At 47.4% G+C, this 19,164-nt stretch overlaps 2 protein-coding genes and 1 long non-coding RNA gene across 5 annotated transcripts in view; 1 reads left to right on the top strand and 2 right to left on the bottom strand.

Annotated features, from left to right (window-relative positions):
- CCDC157 (coiled-coil domain containing 157) overlaps nucleotides 1-19,164 on the bottom strand; it is a 106,127-nt gene that overhangs the window by 64,597 nt on the left and 22,366 nt on the right. Inside the window, exon 10 of one of the 3 annotated variants that reach the window (XM_082203149.1) lies at nucleotides 11,861-11,919. The exons of the other annotated variants lie outside the window; for them this stretch is intronic. Within the exon in view, the coding sequence (XP_082059275.1) occupies nucleotides 11,876-11,919 (44 nt within the window). The 3' untranslated portion in view covers nucleotides 11,861-11,875. Of the gene's footprint in view, nucleotides 1-11,860; nucleotides 11,920-19,164 lie in introns of those variants that run through there. 3 annotated transcript variants of the gene reach the window in all.
- LOC309521181 lies at nucleotides 5,607-8,440 on the bottom strand. The gene is made up of 2 exons (XR_014214533.1): nucleotides 8,354-8,440; nucleotides 5,607-5,924 (listed from the first exon to the last, which is right to left on the bottom strand). It is a non-coding gene; the product is annotated as an uncharacterized lncRNA (long non-coding RNA).
- On the top strand, nucleotides 8,734-18,506 carry RNF215 (ring finger protein 215). The gene is made up of 10 exons (XM_082203435.1): nucleotides 8,734-9,087; nucleotides 10,747-10,875; nucleotides 12,609-12,680; nucleotides 12,806-12,891; nucleotides 13,456-13,510; nucleotides 13,743-13,847; nucleotides 15,187-15,303; nucleotides 15,393-15,530; nucleotides 16,695-16,797; nucleotides 17,902-18,506. Exons 1-10 carry the CDS (start codon nucleotides 8,749-8,751, stop codon nucleotides 17,922-17,924), a joined length of 1,167 nt encoding a protein of 388 aa, XP_082059561.1. The 5' UTR covers nucleotides 8,734-8,748; the 3' UTR covers nucleotides 17,925-18,506.

Raw genomic sequence — 19,164 nt, 5'->3', positions numbered from 1 at the left:
ACCTTACACAGGCAATCGAAAAATAAATAAATAATTTGGAGAAACGTGGGGCAAATCAAAAGATGTGGTAGCAGAAATGTCAAAAGGAGGTGGGAGAGTGGGAACCCACAGTTGGAATTTCCAGCAACCATTGCACTCATCCTGGGAGAATGTTTGGGTGTCATCAGAGAGTTGAAGAGTGCGTCAGGACCTAGAGAGACCACGGTGTTGGTCTGAGAGCGACAGTGAGTGCTGGTTATTTTTACATAAGGTTTTTAATGGGTTGTTTAAGGGGTTTCCCTAGCTTTAAGCATTTTTGCGTTTGTGCACAGTTCCCGGAAACCAAAGCTTTGTGTAAGTTGCGGGCTTACTGCGTTTCTCTTTAAATGGATAACACTGGTTTCTAAATTTGCATCTGCGCAAAATTTCATTTTTCCAAATCTGTGCTCGTGTTTTGCAGCAGCGAGTATCCTATTTCTGCAGGATACCAACCTCAGCAGAAGGTGCCATTTTTCAGGAGATCAAATGTCTAAGCCAGGACGGTAGGCGGAGGAGCAGCTTAAGAAAATGAGGTGCCTCCTTCTGAAAGTATGGGAGTTGGCCCCCAAACCTTAAGACTAAGGGAGATTCAAATGGGTGTTGGCCTCATTAGGCGAAACTGAGAATGACCCAAAAGCTTTTGGCGTTTCAGCAGCGCTTTCCTTCCCAAGAAACTGAACTAATCGGTAGAGCTACACTTTGTGGGTGTCACTAAGCAGACAACTGACTCCGCAGGATCTATAGGGGCGTGGATTCTGCCCAGCAATAATGCAGCATGTGGAACACAACACACAACCCATTTTAGTAGGGTCATAAACAATAATGTGCTTCTTGGAACCAATGGGGCAATTGTCAAGCAGAGTAAATGAGCATTGCTTTCCCTAATTGCATCATGTGTCACGTTTCATGACATGGTGCCCACCAGCCTCCCCCAATCTGGCACCTTGCAGATTTTTTGGGACAGGCTCGAAGACCACAGCCAACTTATGAAGCTGAATTCTTCTGAGGTAGACTACGGATGGATCAAAGAAAGGACTTCTTCACACAGCACATAGGAGGCAGTGACTGCCACCAACCCAGATGGCTTTAAAACAGAACCTGACAAATTCACGGAGAAGGCCATCAGATGGCTATGCTCTGCCTGCACAGTCAAAGGCAGCAACACTTCTGAATCCTAGCTGCTGGAAACTACAAGTGCTCTTCTGCTCAAGTCTTGCTTGCAGATTTCCCACAGGCATCTGGGTGGCCACTGTGAGAACAGGAAGCTGGACTAGATGGGCCATTGGCCTGATCCAGCAAACTCTTCTTACTTTCTTGATAGACATCTTAGATTTAAGACCTGGAGAACTTGGTAGTAAAAGGAAGAAAACTCTGCTTCTAAAGAGAACTATAGCCAGGAGATAATAATAATAATAAAATAATAATAAAATTTTATTTATATCCTGTCCTCCCCAGCCAAAGCCAGGCTCAGAGTGGCTAACAACAATAAAAGTAACACAGTTTACATAAAATCACAATCAATTAATTGAAATGCATTCTAAAATCAATTCATTCTAAAATCAATTCAGAATCAAATTAATGGCAACCATTGGGCTAGAGTTCTATGAGGATTACCAAAGGAGGGGGTCAGACTGTTCCTTGGCCAAAGGCCTGGTGGAACAGCTCTGTCTTGCAGGCCCTGCGTAAAGATGTCCCGCAGGGCTCTAGCCTCTTGTGACAGAGCGTTCCACCAGATTAGGGCCACAGCCGAAAAAAACCTGGCTCTGGTTGAGGCCAGCCTAACCTCCCTATGGCCCAGGACCTCCAAGATGTTTTTGTTTGAAGACTGTAAGGTCCTCCGTGGGACATACCAGGAGAGGCAGTCCCGTAGAATGATAAACCCAGGAGAATACCTTCCACACTCAGTGATACCCCACACTGATTTTTTTATTTTTTATTTTTAAGAAGGGCTGTCGTTCACTTGTGCTCAAAAAAAGTCTCAGGATCAATCCTTAGGATCTCCAGCTAGGCCTAAAAAGGGGGGGAGGGGAAACATGCCTGAGAGCCATTGCCAGTCAATGTAAACAATACTGAGTGAGATGGACCATAGGTAGACAGCAGTTTCCTGGGTTGCTAATTACAATACTCTTTTGGGGGGGTGGGGGGTATAGCTAAGTGATAAGAGCATCTGAGGTAAGGTTACCAGATGTCCCCGTTTCCCAGGGACAGTCCCCAGATTTTGTCCCCTGACAAAATCCACTGAATTCGACTGAAGTTGAAAAGTGTCCCCGGAGTCACTGAAAAAAATATCTGGTAACCTTAATCTGAGGTGCTCTACCGTTTGGAACCCCTGCTCTACATTTTTCTGATTAAGACCCAGAAGATCCCCCAACTAAAGAATCATGGCAAGAAAAATTGATGGACTATGCAGAGCTGGCAAAACTGAAATATAAGCTACGGGACAAGGATAACTGTGACTTTAAGGATGAATGGGAACCCTTTACAAAATATTTGAAGACGCAACAAAGCGAACTGGACTCCTTGGCAGGTTTTGAATAAACATTCACAAACTTTTTATTGATAATAATCAGCTAGATAGTTTGAGGATCTATACAACTTTGTAACATGCAGAAAACAGCATTTTTAGAGAAACCAAAGACTGGAACTGAGGGAAGTCGGGGGGTGGGGTTATGTGTGGGAGGGGGGGAGGGAGGAAAAATGGGGGGGGGGACCAAGGATGATATGTTTTTGGATAATATGTCTTGTTATAATTTTTGAATTAAAAAAAAAAGACCAGGAAGATCATCCCTACAGAAATTGCAGGCTTAGCCTTTGTTCTTTGCAATTCCACCTCTGACTGCAATGTCCCTCCTTTATCCGACCAGCTCCAACAGTGCAAGACAGCTCCCCACTCCTCTGTTTTGTTCTTCTCCAGAACGTCTGCCTATTGGGTTACTTCTCTTCTGGGTTTCCAACACGTCCATCGCTTTCCCACCCTTCTCAAAATTCTTCCCACAATGGGGGATTTACACACTTGCATGATTTCTGTTGGCAGCTCAGTTGAGCGGCTGTAGCTGTGACCAGGTGGCCTCTGATTCAAGGTAGTAGGGCCAGCCTTCGCCAACGTGGCACCCTCTGAATCGTTTGGAGTTCAGCTCCCATCATCAGCCCCTGTCAGTGTGGCCCTGCTGGCTGGGGATGATTGATGAGAGTTGTGTAGTGAGAGCTGGACCCTAAAGAAGGCTGATCGCCGAATAATTGATGCTTTTGAATTATGGTGCTGGAGGAGACTCTTGAGAGTCCCATGGACTGCAAGAAGATCAAACCTATCCATTCTGAAGGAAATCAGCCCTGAGTGCTTACTGGAAGGACAGATCCTGAAGCTGAGGCTCCAATACTTTGGCCACCTCATGAGAAGAGAAGACTCCCTGGAAAAGACCCTGTTGTTGGGAAAGATGGAGGGCACAAGGAGAAGGGGACGACAGAGGACGAGATGGTTGGACAGTGTTCTCGAAGCTACCAGCATGAGTTTGACCAAACTGCGGGAGGCAGTGGAAGACAGGAGTGCCTGGCGTGCTCTGGTCCATGGGGTCACGAAGAGTCGGACACGACTAAACGACTAAATGACAACAACAACAAAGATCTGGAGGGGACCAGGCTGCTCTCTCAAGCTCTCAAGCCTGAAGGGTGGAGAGCAATACTGACCCACTTTGCAGGACTGTTAGGAATACAGGGTGCTGCTTCATACTGGGCCAGACCATTGGTCCATCTAGCTCAGGGTTTCTCAAACGTGGGTCTCCAGCTGTTTTTGGGACTACAGCTCCCATCACCCTTAGCTAGCAGGACCAGTGGGCAGCAATGATGGGAATAGTAGTCCTAGCTGGAGACCCAAGTTTGGGAAACCTTGATCTAGCTCAATACTGTCTACAGTGACTTCAAGACTTCAGTCACGGAACGCTTCCAACCCTACCTTGAGAATGAATTTGGGGCCTTCCGCATAAGGATAATCAAGAGTACAGTGGTACCTTGGGTTACATATGCTTCAGGTTACATACGCTTCAGGTTACATACGCTTCAGGTTACAGACTCTGCTAACCCAGAAATTGTGCTTCAGGTTAAGAACTTTGCTTCAGGATGAGAACAGAAATCGTGCTCCGGAGGCACGGCAGCAGCAGGAGGCCCCATTAGCTAAAGTGTGTCCAGAGGAGGGCAACCAAAATGGTCAAAGGCCTGGAAACAATGCCTTATGAGGAACGGCTAAGGGAGCTGGGCATGTTTAGCCTGGAGAAGAGGAGGTTAAGGGGTGATATGATAGCTATGTTCAAATATATAAAAGGATGTCATATAGAGGAGGGAGAAAGGTTGTTTTCTGCTGCTCCAGAGAAGCGGACACGGAGCAATGGATCCAAACTACAAGAAAGAAGATTCCACCTAAACATTAGGAAGAACTTCCTGACAGTAAGAGCTGTTTGACAGTGGAATTTGCTGCCAAGGAGTGTGGTGGAGTCTCCTGCTTTGGAGGTCTTTAAGCAGAGGCTTGACAACCATATGTCAGGAGTGCTCTGATGGTGTTTCCTGCTTGGCAGGGGGTTGGACTCGATGGCCCTTGTGGTCTCTTCCAACTCTATGATTCTATGATTCTAAAGTGGTGCTTCAGGTTAAGAACAATACTGTATCAGGTTAAGAACGGACCTCCAGAACGAATTAAGTACTTAACCCGAGGTACCACTGTATAGTCTATTGCTGTTAGCTTGTAAGAAGCAGCTCCCCACTTGCAATTCCCAGCAACTTTAACTGAGAGGCAAATTGCCTCCAACCATGGAGGCTGAACATAGCCACCAGGGCTAGTAGCCTAGCCACGGATAGCTGTACCAGCTTGCCTGTTTCTGTCTTTCCACTTGCCTACTTCACGTGGAGAGCTCATTGATTTTGCCTGCTGAGCTAAATCTCACTGGTTCCTAATGCAACTCTGTTAAGTTGTTATCGCTTCATCCTGCACTGCACGCCCAAGATCAGGCTCAGATTTAATTCCCTTCCAATCCCCTACAAATCCCTCACATGACCCATCTACTACCTGACACATTTATCCCTCCCTGGGATCAAATGGGAAGGTGGAATTTTGAAAAAGGCCCCAATAGGACATGGGAGACCATTCTTGGAACCTGCTCCCCAGAAAAACTCGCCGGGCACCAACACTGTCTATTTTTAGGTACCAAGCAAAAGCATGCCGGTTTACCCAGCAGTCTGGATATTAATTTAATCATAACACTGTGTGAGTGTGGACTGGTCCACCTTTTAGTGGAGTACAAGTCTTTTTATTTTTGTTAATGGATTACTACTTTTATATTCTTATGTTTTATTCTGTGTTAGGGTTTTTTAATGTTTGAGAAGTTTTCTGTTTTAATGCTCTGTGAGTCACTTTGAGGCATTTTGCAAACAACGATGAACAAGTATAAATAATAAGTGACGATAATTGAATCTAAAACAATTCTTCAGCTTAATGGACAATTTGATGTTATTTTCAGCTCCAAGCCATGGCGGTGCATTAAGAAGTTTCTTCTGAAATTCACTGCAATTTCTTAAGATCCATGTACATAATACATAATACCTTTAACCAAACCCAAATGATTTATTTATTGATAAAATAATTATATGCTGTCATTCATTTTAAAAAATGCCAGAGCGGTTTGCAACAATGGTTCATAAAAGCCATACAATAAAACCATACTAAAAAGTCAGAAACATAAACCAGCTAATTGCTGCAGAAAGATGTACTGTATCCTTAATTGCTTGCAGAAGCATGGCAGCAGATATTTAAAAGTCAAATCAGAAGACACCTGCTGAATCTCTATTGGCAGAAGATTCTACAGGCCTGGGACAATGACACTAAATGATGTTCTTGCTGTTGTCAGATAGGCCTCACCAACCTGGGGAATAATAATAGTAATATAACAACAACAACCGGACGCGGGTGGCGCTGTGGGCTAAAGCCTCAGCGCCTAGGGCTTGCCGATCGAAAGGTCGGCGGTTCGAATCCCCGCGGCGGGGTGCGCTCCCGCTGCTCGGTCCCAGCGCCTGCCCACCTAGCAGTTCGAAAGCACCCCCGGGGGCAAGTAGATAAATAGGTACCGCTTACCAGCGGGAAGGTAAACGGCGTTCCGTGTGCGGCTCTGGCTCGCCAGAGCAGCGTTGTCACGCTGGCCACGTGACCCGGAAGTGTCTGCGGACAGCGCTGGCCCCCGGCCAATAGATGTGAGATGGGCGCACAAACCCCAGAGTCTGGCAAGACTGGCCCGTTCGGGCAAGGGGTACCTTTACCTTTAACAACAACAACAACTTATACCCCGTCCATCTGGCTGGGTTTCCCCAGCCACTCTGGATGGCTTCCAACAGTTGATTAAAAATACATTAAAACATCAGTCATTAAAAAACTTCCTTAAACAGGGCTGCCTTCAGATGTCTTCTAAACATCATAAAGTTGTTTACTCCTTTGACATCTGATGGGTGTCCCACAGGGCGGGCGCCACCACCGAGAAGGCCCTCTGCCTGGTTCCCTGTAACTTTGCTTCTCACAGTGAGGGAACCGCCAGAAGGCCCTTGGCACTGGACCTCAGTGTCAATGATGGGAATGGTCAATGATGCTTCTCCAGATGATCTCAGTGATGGGGCTGGGATATAATGTTACATATTCCACAACAGATCCATAGCAGGGAGCCCCATCCAGTTAAGAATCTTATATGTTCCTATGTAAGTGGTTACCAACCTTTTTGGGCCCATGGGCACATTTGCAAACTGGAGAAACTGTTGGGGGCAAAGCACACACACAGCAACCAAGCAGCGGTACAATAGCATGCTTCTCTGAAGCCTAATTTCAGTAGGAGAACGGCTATGTGGTCATATGGGCACCATGTTGGTGAACCCTGGCATTTATCCTTCTTGATTCAGGGTAGTCCAACATAGCTAGACTCTCTCCAACTCTCTCATTCAGAGCGTTTTAGATGATATAATATTGATACAGTTGAATTAATACAGTAGGGAGATTGTGTCAATTGGAACAATTGATTGATTGCTTTTGGTGGGATGGAAATATAAGGGAGAAAGGGGGGGCATTTAATATATATCACTGAGCTTCTGAGTCAAATTTTGAGAACAACCAAATATTGAAAGATCATCAGCATCTGCTGGTGTCTATCTGTCCCAAAGCCAGGGAAATATACATCACAAATAAAAATAAACCTAGAGAGTCCTACTCACTCAAAATAAAGTTTGACTGTAGCCCATGGGGTTTCATCGCTATCCAGTTTGTTGAGCTAGGATGCAACCCCTATTGCTTTTAATCTATGAGATTATTTTAAAAATGCTTTTTACCCTAATGAAAGGTCCCATATCGGTTTCTAAAGCAAATAAAAGTAATACAAATTAAAAAACAACAACAATCACAATTAAGATCAGAGCCAGGTAACACAAAATCAAGCAATGGGCCAGTTAAAACCCCATATACCCCCACTTCTTTAGGGATAAAGTCCTGTTGAGGCTTATTTCTGAGTAGACAACAGGATTGTGCCGTTTGGTTTTTTTTTTTAATATCAAACCTTTTATTTATTTATTTTTTATTTGCATTTTTAATATAGAGACGGAAAAGAAAAACAAACACATCCCACACCCCCTTCCTCCCCCACCAGTTGTACAACTTTCATATCACTCTCGACATACAACTAAATACCCGGTGACTTCCCTTCCACCCTTTTCCTGGTTCTTTTTATTTTTCTATTAAATGGAATATTCCAAATTCTTCATATTGCAGAAATATTCAAATTTCTTCATCAGTTATAAATCCCATTAACTTCTATGCTGGTGTATTTACTCAAGACCTGCTAGGTTATTCAGTTGTTTATACTGGTTCTGAAAATATACAGCAAAAATTCCCCAGTCCTCCTTTATATTCTTTATCCTCCTTTCATCTCTCTCTCTATCTAATTTTTATTTATAAAATTTCTTTACAATTTCAAATATTCATTTTACATCCTTAAGATCTTCACCCTTCTCTTTCTATGGTTCATTTTACACATCATATAAATCCCTGCATACTTTACAAAAGCTATACCATTCAGTCTTCCATTACTGCATCCATCAAAACTTGTTTACCCTGCTGAAATGATCTGAATGCTGCCAGCCTTTTCAGCTGTGATCTCTTTTTGTGCGTGCTTGTTTTATAGTTAGGCAGCTCCCAGCACTTCACCTGACAGCAAGCAAGTCGCCTTGCAAGCGCGCACGGCTTCACTTTCTGAGCAACGCAGGAAAAGGGTTGCTGCTGCCGCTGCGCCCAGATCGCGCGCATGATCCTTTCCCCACCGACCTCGACGGGGCTTACTTCCGAGTAAGCACCAAGATCTGCCCCATTTTCAGGCTACCCATCCTATTCAAGGCTAACTTGGGAGTGGGGTCTTGCGCACCGTTTTGCGCTACCAGCAGGCTGCCCACCCCGCGCGCCCTCTTTGCTTGAGAACACAAGCCCGGCTGACCTCTACACCGGGCTTACTCCCGAGTAGACCTTTCCTTTGGCTGCCGGAAGGTTCTGCAACCCGTCTGGCTCCCGGGCAGACTTTGCTCGCTGTGCCCGACCTGGGCTCCCCTTCTCGGGCCGTTGCTTCCGCGAGGGAGGCGGCTTCCTCCTGCTCTTCCTCCTCCGCCTTCTCCTCCGCTCCAGGGCGAAGAAGGGCAGGAGAGGCGGGCCTGCTGCTCGACTACGCGATGATGGCGGCGGCGGCGGTGGCGGCTTCGGGCTCGGCCGGCCGGGCGCCGGTGCTGCTCTCGTGCCTGCTGAGCCACCTGGGCGGCCTCCTGGTGGCGGCGGCGGCGGGGCAGGCGCAGGTGGAGGTGCTGCTCTTGCCGCCTCCTCCTTCTCCGCCGGCGCCCGAAGAGCAGCCGGCGCAGGCCGAGGGAAGCGGCCCCGGCGGCAGCAGCTACACTCTGCAGGGCGCGCTGCTGGGCAGGCCCGGCCTGGAGCCGGAGCGCGGGGAGAAGCGGCCTCAGGAAGAGGGCGAGGAGGAGGCGGCGGAGGAGGAAGCCATCCGGGGCAGCCTCGTCCTGGTGAGCGGCGGCCCCCCGACGACCCTCTCGCAGTGGGGTGACCCCCCTGTCGCCCTTCTCAATGAACCCCCTCCCCTCCCCAGATCTGTTTGGGGATCCCCCCCTTCCCCGTTAAAGATCCACCCTCAGGGCTCTTGCCAACCCCTCCACTCCCTGTAAAGAATGGGAATAAGAATAATCAAAGCAACAAAATACCATCCCCTTTCCCTCCCCCTCAGTAAAATGGCTGGGTAAGAACCTGCTGCTGTCTGCAAATAATGATAATTATAACCATTGTCTGTCTCTCTCTCTCTTCCCCTCACCGCCCCACAACAAAAAGGGTTAGGTAGAAACAGGCTCTCTGTAAATAATAATACAGTAATAAAAACAATAACAGTAACAAATACCATTCTCTTTCGCTTTCCCATGGCTGGGTAGGAACCTGCACCCTGCACATATTAGTAGCAGTAATAATAATAATAATAGTAGTAATAATAGTAGTAGTAGTAGTAGTAATAGTAGTAATAATAACAACCATTGTCTCTTCTCCCACCCCCCAACAAAAGGACTAGATAGAAACAGGCTCCCTGTTAACAGCAGCAGCAGCAGCAGCAACAAATCAAATCAAATCAATTTTTATTAAATGGTCACAGACCAGATTAACTTGTACAACTAGTCAGCGAAGCATAGCACCGGAAAAACAAAGGACAATTTCAATACAGATTAGGCCAAAACAGCAATTTAAAATTAGACAACATACATAAAATTAAGTATTTGCCTTCGCCTGCATATTGACATTGGAAAGCTCTTGTTTCCTATGCCTAATAGCGGCTACACAAAAATTGGCCACAACAGGGCAGCAACAAATACCCTTTTCTCCCCCCCCCAAAAAAAATGACTGGGTAGGAACCTGCTCAACATGAACAAAAACAACTGCCTCTCCCCCCACCCCCAACAAAAGGGCTAGGTAGGAACCGGCTCCTGTTAAATAATAGTAATAATGATAATAGCAGCAACAAATACTGTTGTTCCCCCCCAACAGACCCCATGATTAGGTAGGAATCTGCTCCATGTAAATAGTAATAATAGTAATATAAGAATAATGACAGCAACTCGCCCTTCAGCATCAGGACCCCTGGGGCAGGCTACCCTAATTTAAAATCCAATATTGAAAACAGTTAAAACAAGTCACAGGAATAGGGTGGGCCGTAAAGCTCCCATCTCAGGTGTCAAAGGTCAGGGTGGACCCCTCTTTGCCTTCCACTTGCTCAGTTGAGTGGTGATGGTGATCCTCCAATATCTGCTGGAACCCCCTTGGAGGTTGTCTTCTGCAACTTGTCAGTCAAATGGCATCCCCTTCCCTGCAGATAGGCCTGCTGGAGTCTGCATTCCCTGTCAGTAAGAGGGGTTTCTCCTGCCCCAGGTGAACCCTCTATTCCCACCCCCCCAGTTAAGTGATAACCCTCCAATATCTACTGTGGACCACCTGGTCCCTCCCACCAAAAACCAAACAGCTGCTGCCTCTCTGGGGATTCCCCTTCCCCATCAATTAAGTGAAGACCCTCTAAGCGGTGGAGAGAGTGGCCAGTCATATCCCTTTCTTCTTGGGAGTGTTGGCAAGCTGGTCATGACCACGGGTGGCTACAGACCCTAACTTTGAGTGCTCACCTCTTTCTCTAGGTGGGGGACACTGACCCCGAGCTGAAGGATGATGACAGTTGGATTGGCGTCGTCCCAGTGGGCGAGGAGCAGGCGGATCTCCCACGAGGCAGCAAGGAAGAGTCCTTTACCACTGCTGTGGTCAACAAGGTGAGTCTCCTATTTCCCCTTCTGTTGCTGTGACCCAACCTTCTTCTTTTGGGGTAGGTTCCTAGGATGCTGCTTAGGATGACCATTGGTCAATCCAGCTCATTATGGTTCACACTGACAGGCCGCAGCCCTCCTGGATTTCAAACAAGGGAGACTTTCCCAGCACTACTTAGAAATGCTGGGGGTTGAACCTGGGACCTTCTGCATGCCATTTTAGCTTGGTTTAGAGCAGGTATGGCCAAACTTTGCTCTCCAGCTGTTTTTGGGACTACAATTCCCCTCATCCCTAGCTAGCAGGACCTGTGGTCAGGGATGATGGGAATTGTAGTCCCAAAACAGCTGGAGGAGGGCCAAGTTTCACCATGCCTGGTTTAGAGCATGGTTTCCCAAACTTGGGTCTTCCAGCTGCTTTTGGACTACAATTCCCATCATCCCTGACCACAGGTCCTGTTAGCTAGGGATGATGGGAGTTGTAGTCCCATCTTGGAAAATTCAGTACAGGTGAAAGAGCAAGTGCTTTTTCACGTAGCGCATAGTAAAGAGGGTTCAACAAATTTATGGAGGAGAAAGCTATCAGTGGCTACCAAGCATGATAGACATGCTACAGTTCGAATACCATTTTCTGGAAACCACAGGAGGGGACAGTTCTCTTGTGCTCAGGTCTTGTTTGCGGGCTTCTCAAAGAGGCATTTGGTTGGCCACTGTGGGAAGAGGTTGCTCGTCTAGGTGGGCCATTGGCTTTATCCAACAGGCTCTTACATTTTTACATTCTTATTTGAGTGAGGGAAAGTTGCTGTTTCTCAAGACAGGGTCAGCTTTGAACATTTAACTACAGTGGTACCTCGGGTTAAGTCCTTAATTCGTTCCAGAGGTCCGTTCTTAACCTGAAACTGTTCTTAACCTGAAGCACCACTTTAGCTAATGGGGCCTCCTGCTGCCGCTGCGTCGCTGGAGCACAATTTCTGTTCTCATCCTGAAGCAAAGTTCTTAACCTGAAGCACTATTTCTGGGTTAGTGGAGTCTGTAACCTGAAGCGTATGTAACCTGAAGCGTATGTAACCTGAGGTACCACTGTATGGCGACCCTGTCAGTAGTGAGGTGTTACGTAACACATTCCTCTGATGTGTCCCCCAGAATTGAGTGCTTCTCAGATTGCTGGAGTTTTAAACGTTCTTGTGTTTTGAGATACATTTTCTCGTGCATTGCAAAGGCGGCAAGAGACTATCGGTATAAGGCACGGGTGAGGAACCTCAGGCCTGGGGGGCCAAATGTGGCCCTCCGGGTCTTTCCGACTGGCCCTCGGGACTTCACAAGGCCACACCCCTCACTGGCCCCATGTCACACCCTCCAGAAATGCTTTTGCCAAGCTGGAATTTGTCCTTGAGCTCTGATCATGCTTCTTGCTTGCCTGGGTTGACTATAGTACTGTATTGGCCCGAATATAAGCCGCACCCGAGTATAAGACGCACCTTTAAAATTCAAGGGTGGGGGGAAGAAAAGAAAAAGACAATACCCGAATATAAGCCAGTCCCTTAAAATTCCACAGGCACTCACACCCATGTGTCTGTTTTAGCAACAATATCGTAAAAAAGCCAGTTTTTGTAAGGCCACGAATTTAAGCTGCGGTTTATCTTTTCATGGTCGGAATTTGGGAAAAAAGTGTGGTTTAAATTTAGGCCAATACAGTATATAAAAACTAGCTTGCTGTAGCTCTGCGGTTTCTCCCTCTGCAGATGAAGCGCGCCCTTGTCTTGGGGGCCTCGGCTTTGCTTATCCTCGCACTGAATCAGAACGCCATCCGTGAGGTGAGCAGCACCCCTTCCCTCTCTATTGTCCTTCTGGCTGAAGGGTGGGCTTCAGTTGGCCTGAAGGAGCCACCAGCCCTAGCAGCGGCCCCTTTAACCTCTCGCTTTTCTCTTCTCCTCTGCAGCTGGATGTATCCCAGGTCCTCTCCAAGCCTGTGATTGTTGTCCAGACTTCAGAAAACGTTACCAAGCTCCTTGGTGCATTGCTACGGTGAGACTGGTTGGGTTTTGGGGAGGACAGGAGATCCTACATGAGGTTCCCATTGCTGGCTCAGGCAGGCAGTCAACGTTGGTTTGTTTTACTTTCTTGAAGGATCCAGAGCAGCTGATGAGAGCAATTTAAAAGCAATGGAGAATGTTGCTAAATTAAGAGATGAAGCAGGAAATGACATCATTAGGTGCCATTATCCTTCCTCCTACCCATCCAATCACAGCAGCAGAGAAAGCAGAAGCCGGCTTCCTAGAAAGCACCTGTCTTGGCCTGTCAATGCAGAATGATTAGGGATGGAGCCAGGCAGGCATCTTTGGGGAAAGGCAACCCCATCACCCCCACTGGGCTCTCTCACAGAGAGAAGCTCTTTGCACCTTTCCTCTGTTCTGAACAGAAGGAAGGGGTTGGTGTCTCTTGTGCATTGAGGATTTTCCAGGGTATTTTTACGGACACCTTTTGTGGGCACCCTTTGAGGTCCTGGCAGACATAACTGGTGCCTGCAGGGGCCACATTGGTGACCCCGATCTGACAATTCTTAATTTTCTTCTTAATTTTTGCCCGCAGAGGTCTTCGGGCAACAGCAAAGATAACATACCAAGCGGTGCTACTGGAAAACGTGGTATGTAATCCTCAAGGGAAATGGGAGCTTATCTTTCAGTTGGCACAATATATATTTAAACCCCCAATTCCCCCATTGTTCAGCAGGGGAACAAGATGTGTGGGTGGGTCATCCAATGGGTTAAATATTTGCTATCTATCCTCTTGCCTGTTGGGTGCCTCCCCTTTGTCTGTTTCCATTATTGGACTTCAGCCTGCAAACTTTCTCTCTGTGTGTGTTTCTTCTTTATAAGGGAGTGACCTTGACTCTGTGGTCAACCTGTGGCCTGTCCCGGGGCGGTCTCTATGGAGAGTGGCAAGGAGTCATCTGCACAGGAGAGAACAGCTCAAGAGTCCAGGTTGGTACCCCTTGCTGGATCAAAGGGGACGGGCATTCTGCTTAAAACCATATTGATCCCTGCGCCATAGCCGAATTGGGCCAACTGCTCTGTGAAGGGCCTCCCTGCCCAGGAGATAAGAGCAGCAGTCGTCTACTATAATTAAGATTACTTTGTTATACACCAATGGCAAAAGTACTGCACAAGATGATGTGCAGGAATTTCATTTTGTGACAGAGAGATGGGGTAGGGCTGTAGGTGTGTCTTTAAAAGGTACTTCCGTTCAGTTTGGACATTCCTGGGAAAAATGGTTTCCAAGAGGATAATGAGAGCATACATTGTATTTCATTAGTGTGTTCCCACCCCAACTCATATAGGAAGTATATAAGATCTGTTCTTACATCAGCTGTTGCATGCTTTCCTCTCTGTTTTTTTAAACTGGCTTTTTGCAAACATGGACCAAGTGCATTTTCAGGGTTTTTTCCTTGCTAAAAGCAAAAATTGTAAAAATGAGATTCTATTAAATCTTGCTAAAATCAATCAATCAATCAAATCAGTGGAGGAGCAAGCTGTTGAGAGATAGGTGGATGGCAAGAGCAAGATTAGCAGCCGTGTGTGTGTCCATTTAAGTTAAAATATTAGCTCATCTAACATCTCCTAGGCTTTGCAGATGCACACCACTGATGTTACTCTGATATGAAACCAGTTTCAGTATTGTGGCTCTCCTCGAAACGCTATAGTTTAGCAGAAGGGCTAAAATTCTAGACAAGTTCTGGGGTACGTTGACTGAGAAACTTTCAAATCTGTACGGTCTGCATTTCAACGTGCCGTGCGTTTACATAAATCGCAGCCATTTTACAGAGCTTGGGAGTCCCGTCAGCACCTCACCTGGCTGTCTTCCAGGGAACTGCAGTATCTCAGCAGTATTCCGGTACCTGGAAGCGCATTGCACGGCTATTCTTTTTAACTATCAATAGGTGGAGTTTTTCTTGCTATGCTGTTAAGAAATGCCCTCAAATTTAGTGGTGGTTCTGGTGCCCCCCCTCCCTTATAATGAAAATGATGCGCCCCTCTGCACCATCACTATAAGAATGTAAGAAGAGCCTCCTGGAATCAGGCCAATGGCCCAGCTTAATCCAACGTCCTGTCCTCACTGTTGTCAACCAGATGCCCATGGAAAACATCTTGAGCTGTAAAAATTGCATTGGTAGACCTGGTGCCAGGGTCAGTCCACCTTGTAATAAACAACAGTCTGATGCCATCTTGGGCTACTTCCTTTCTCTCCTGACCTAGAACCGTAGTATGTGATGGGGTGATGGGGCCATGCTTCTTATGTGGTGTATGTGTGTCCTCCTTGCAGAAGTATCTCCAACAGCTGTGGAACGCCATCTTGCTCATTGCCTTGATCCTGTGCACAGGCGTGATCATGCAGGCACAGCGACAGTCTCGGCACAGCCAGCTTGACCAGGACTCCGAGGTGAGTTTGCTCTCTGCCCTGCTCACCCCTGGCAGAAAGCTCCCATCTGGGTTTCAGGCTGAGGCTCACCCCGGCCTTTCCTCCTGCAGCTCGATCTCAAGCAGCACATCGTGCAGAGGCTCTCAGCACTGAAGACTCGGCGCTACCACCCTGGGAAGCTGCCCCGGAGCTGGGCTCACGAGATCGACAGCTGCGCCATCTGCTTGGACCGGTTCCACAAGAACCAGGTAGTGCTTGCCGAAAGGCCGACGCGTCTCAGTGCCTCACAGGATGCAGCAGGGTTTCTGTGGGAGGGCTTCTGCATCCTCTGTGTTTTTAAAGTCTGCATCTAGAAGCTCTGAGTGGAGTTGGAAGTGTATGGTGTATCTAGTCAGACACGGTGTATGCGCAGCCACAGCTCTGCATGCGCAAACTCTCGCACATCACCACCTCCCAACTTGTATGTCTTAATATTGCGGCTGCAGCCTTTCATAGACTTCACTGCCACAAAGATTAAAAGGTTATTTTAGCCACTAAAAATGAACATAAGAACATTGGAAGGGTCCTGCTGGATCAAGCCAAATAACAGTCTGATCCCAGATTCTTTTCTCACATCTGTCAACCTGATGTCTATGGCAAGCATGCAAGCAAGACCAGAGCACAACAGCAGAAGATAGCCATTGTGGCTAGTAGCCTTTGATAGACGGATCCTCCATGAAATTGTCTAAACCCCTTTTAGGGCCATCCAGCTTGATGGCCATCGCTCCCTCTTGCAGGAGCGAGTTCCACAGTTCAGCTATGCGCTGTGTGAAGAAAGAAGTGGTCTGTCCTCCTTCAGGTACCCGAGATACCTGAGTTTTCAGGGATGCATTTATAAAACCTTCAGGCCGCAAGCCTTCCCCAGTGGTGCTTGCTAGAACTCAGTGCCTGCTTAATGTAACAGCAGATACTGCCCGATAAAGGCTCTTCCACCCTGCTCTAGCCCTGAGCAAATTTGAAAGAGACATAAGACAGGGAATAGATCAGACTATTGGTCCATCTTGTCCACATCTTTGACAAAGAGCATTAAGTTGTCAAAGGACTATCGGACCACTTAAGTCGGGTCTGCTGGGAAGTGAAACCAGACCTTCTGCATTCAAAGTTTGTGCTCTCTTACTGAGTTACAGCTCCTCTCTTAGAGTAGTCGACAAGCCCACACAATTAACCTACTTAAGATTTCTCTAATCAGGTAACGGGCCCTGCTTAATGTGCATTACGTTGTAGTTGCCCCATATGGTGATCTTTCCCTTTTTCAAATAGGAGCCGGGGTGGGGGGTGGGGACTCTTTCCTTCTTCCATGCCCCACAGCCTTTGGGTTGAGCTCTTCAAAGTGGGACATGCAGCTCTTGAAACTGTCTCAATCTACCCAACAGTGTCTCCGGGTGCTTCCATGCCTGCATGAGTTTCACCGGGACTGTGTGGATCCGTGGCTCCTCTTGCAGCAGACCTGCCCCCTCTGCAAACACAATATTTTAGGTAAGCCCCTTTCCCCACCCACCATGATATTCCCACCTCTGCTTTTCACCAGCCACTTCTGCAGACGTGGGGCTGGGAAGCTTAAACAAACTTGGGAGCTGAAACACCATATATAGACCTAGTTGGCTGCTCTCTCCCTTTCCAGTGCCCCGCTTTGGCGCTGACGGACAGCAGAGAATTGCCCTGTCTTGAGTCTTGTCTGGAAGTCGCATCCTCTAATCCTGGCTGCATGGAGACTGACATACTTGGCGGCAAGGGAAAGGCACTCTGCATATCCTCAGAGGCGGTCTTTATTATTGCTTTACAATCCCAGCATCACAACTTGGGTTGAGCCCCAAATGCCAACCCACAATTTGTATTTTCATTTCATGCTCTCCTGTGAGTTCACAATGGCCAGAGATTACTGCAGCTAGAAGAGCGACCTAGAATTGGCTCTGGTGATCTAGTTGCCAAGGTGGGAGCCCCACTCTGCCCTAACTACCAAGCCCAGAATTTCATTTTCCCATTCAGCCGCCGGAACAGGAGGATGGAAAGCCATAATGATGTTTGCTGTTACTTCCTCATTTCTTAAATGTGTGTCCCTTAAAAGGGGGAAGTGGCCTCCTTTCTCGGGTGGAGGAAGCAAATGCACTGAGCCTTGGTATTGGTCTGTCTGTCTTTCTTTTCTTTAAAACAGCTTTCTCTCTGAAGGCTCAGGCCTTTTGCTCTTGGGTCTTTTTAAAAAGAACAGCCAGCAAGCAAGCAATTGAATTCTCCATTCGGGGAGTTTTGCTCTTTCTCAGAGGCACTCTTCTTCTATTTCGTTTTCCGCTGCCCATGCACTTCATCCACTTCCCCTCCTGGGATCCATGTTGCACATCCCCCTCTTACCTCCCCCAACCCTGTGGCCCTTAGAGCAAGGTTGGGGAACTTGCAGCCCTTGAGATGCTGGGACTCTGTACTCCCAGCCAGCATGACCCCAGTGGTCACGACACCCGACACCACAAGGACCACAGCTTCGCAATAGCGGCCGGAGCGCTGTCTCACCAACAGGCCTCATGGCCTGGGGGATCTCTGCCTTTCTAGTAAAATACCCCCTTCTCTTTTATTTCCTTCCCTGCCTAGGAAACTGCTGTCAAGACAGTTAGCACGACGATTGCCCGCCTTTACGGATCAATCTGCTTGTATTTCAAGGGAGAGAGCAATTTTCCCCAGAGTGTTTGGACGCCGTGGCAGCTGCTCGGGACATGGAGGAAATGACTCTCTTGGAACTTGGGGCTCCTTTGAGATGGGAAGTGTGTGTGTGTGTAAAAATAATAATGTGTTTGTTCTCTGGCCTTTTCTGTGCTGGGCTAAATCAATTGCACCATTGGTGGAGCATCTGTGCAGTATGAACCTGGGGAGGAGGGTGTATGTGTGTGCTGAGGTTTTTTTGAAACTCTGCTTGTACCTTGTTTTGCCACCTTGCAAGCCCCCCCCCCTTTCCCAGCTTGGACTGTTCCTGATGGGAGGAGGCTTCACTTGCTTAGGGTTGGGGAGGGTGGGGATTTCGAAATGCTTGCTTTATTTATACTAACTTATTAGAGAGAAGGGGCTGGGCAAGACTGCAGGGGGTTATGGAGGGGCCGCAGAGCCCTCTCTGGAGAGCGTCCCGGCACTCGAGGCACTGCTGGGGTGTGTAAAGAGCCACCTGTACTAATAAAAAGGAGGAAAAAATCTAAGCAACAAGATGCTTGACTCAGCAGCATTCCATTGCAATCCCGTCTTTTCCCCTGCCTAGAACATTCCCCTTGCCGATGGGGCAGCCTGACCCCGACTTGCCTTGCAGGGGCCTCTGTCAACAGGGGGAGGAGACAACAGGGATCCCTTGGTGGGACAGAGGACACTCCTGAGTACATCCCAGGGCTTCAAATAAGTTGAGATTCTGTTTGGGGTTGTATTTTTTTTTAAACCACTTTTTAGAATATGACCCCCCTGCATGACCCCCTGCATATGACCCCCCAGGTTTAGTTGTCTCATACTGATTGATTGATGTCATAATTTTATTGCACATGGTATTATTTTAATTATGTCCACAACTGTAATTAATGGAAGCTACTTTGTTCTTGTGAAGCACGAGTTATAAGGTTCAGAAATACTGTAAAATAATTCTAGGAAGCCTCACTCAAAGGGGAACTGGAGGCAGTCGATGCAGGTGGAAGGCAGAGGAGCTTAGGAGGCCTGTACTTGCAGCAAACAGGTTTAGAAACGTGCTTTTAAAAATAACAACATTGAGATTCTCCAAATGTTGAACTCCGTTTACTCTGCTTTTTTGTTGTGTGTTCTTGTCTAGAATCCACACGCAGCCTTTAGTAGGGGGGAGTTCTTGGCCTTTTCCACCCAAGTTAA

The sequence above is a fragment of the Podarcis vaucheri genome, assembly GCF_965113315.1.
Source record: "Podarcis vaucheri genome assembly, chromosome: 16".
Lineage (NCBI taxonomy): Eukaryota > Metazoa > Chordata > Lepidosauria > Squamata > Lacertidae > Podarcis > Podarcis vaucheri.
Note: the sequence above shows the minus strand (reverse complement) of the source record. Positions and strands in the feature narration are given on the sequence as shown.

What these genes read in the sequence shown, in the direction of transcription:
- RNF215 (XM_082203435.1), top strand. Translation starts at nt 8,749, where the DNA reads ATGATGGCGGCGGCGGCGGTGGCGGCTTCGGGCTCGGCCGGCCGGGCG. An exon ending in TCCGGGGCAGCCTCGTCCTG is followed by an intron (nt 9,088 to 10,746) that starts GTGAGCGGCGGC and finishes CTCTTTCTCTAG; the next exon opens with GTGGGGGACACTGACCCCGA. An exon ending in AGAACAGCTCAAGAGTCCAG is followed by an intron (nt 13,848 to 15,186) that starts GTTGGTACCCCT and finishes TCCTCCTTGCAG; the next exon opens with AAGTATCTCCAACAGCTGTG.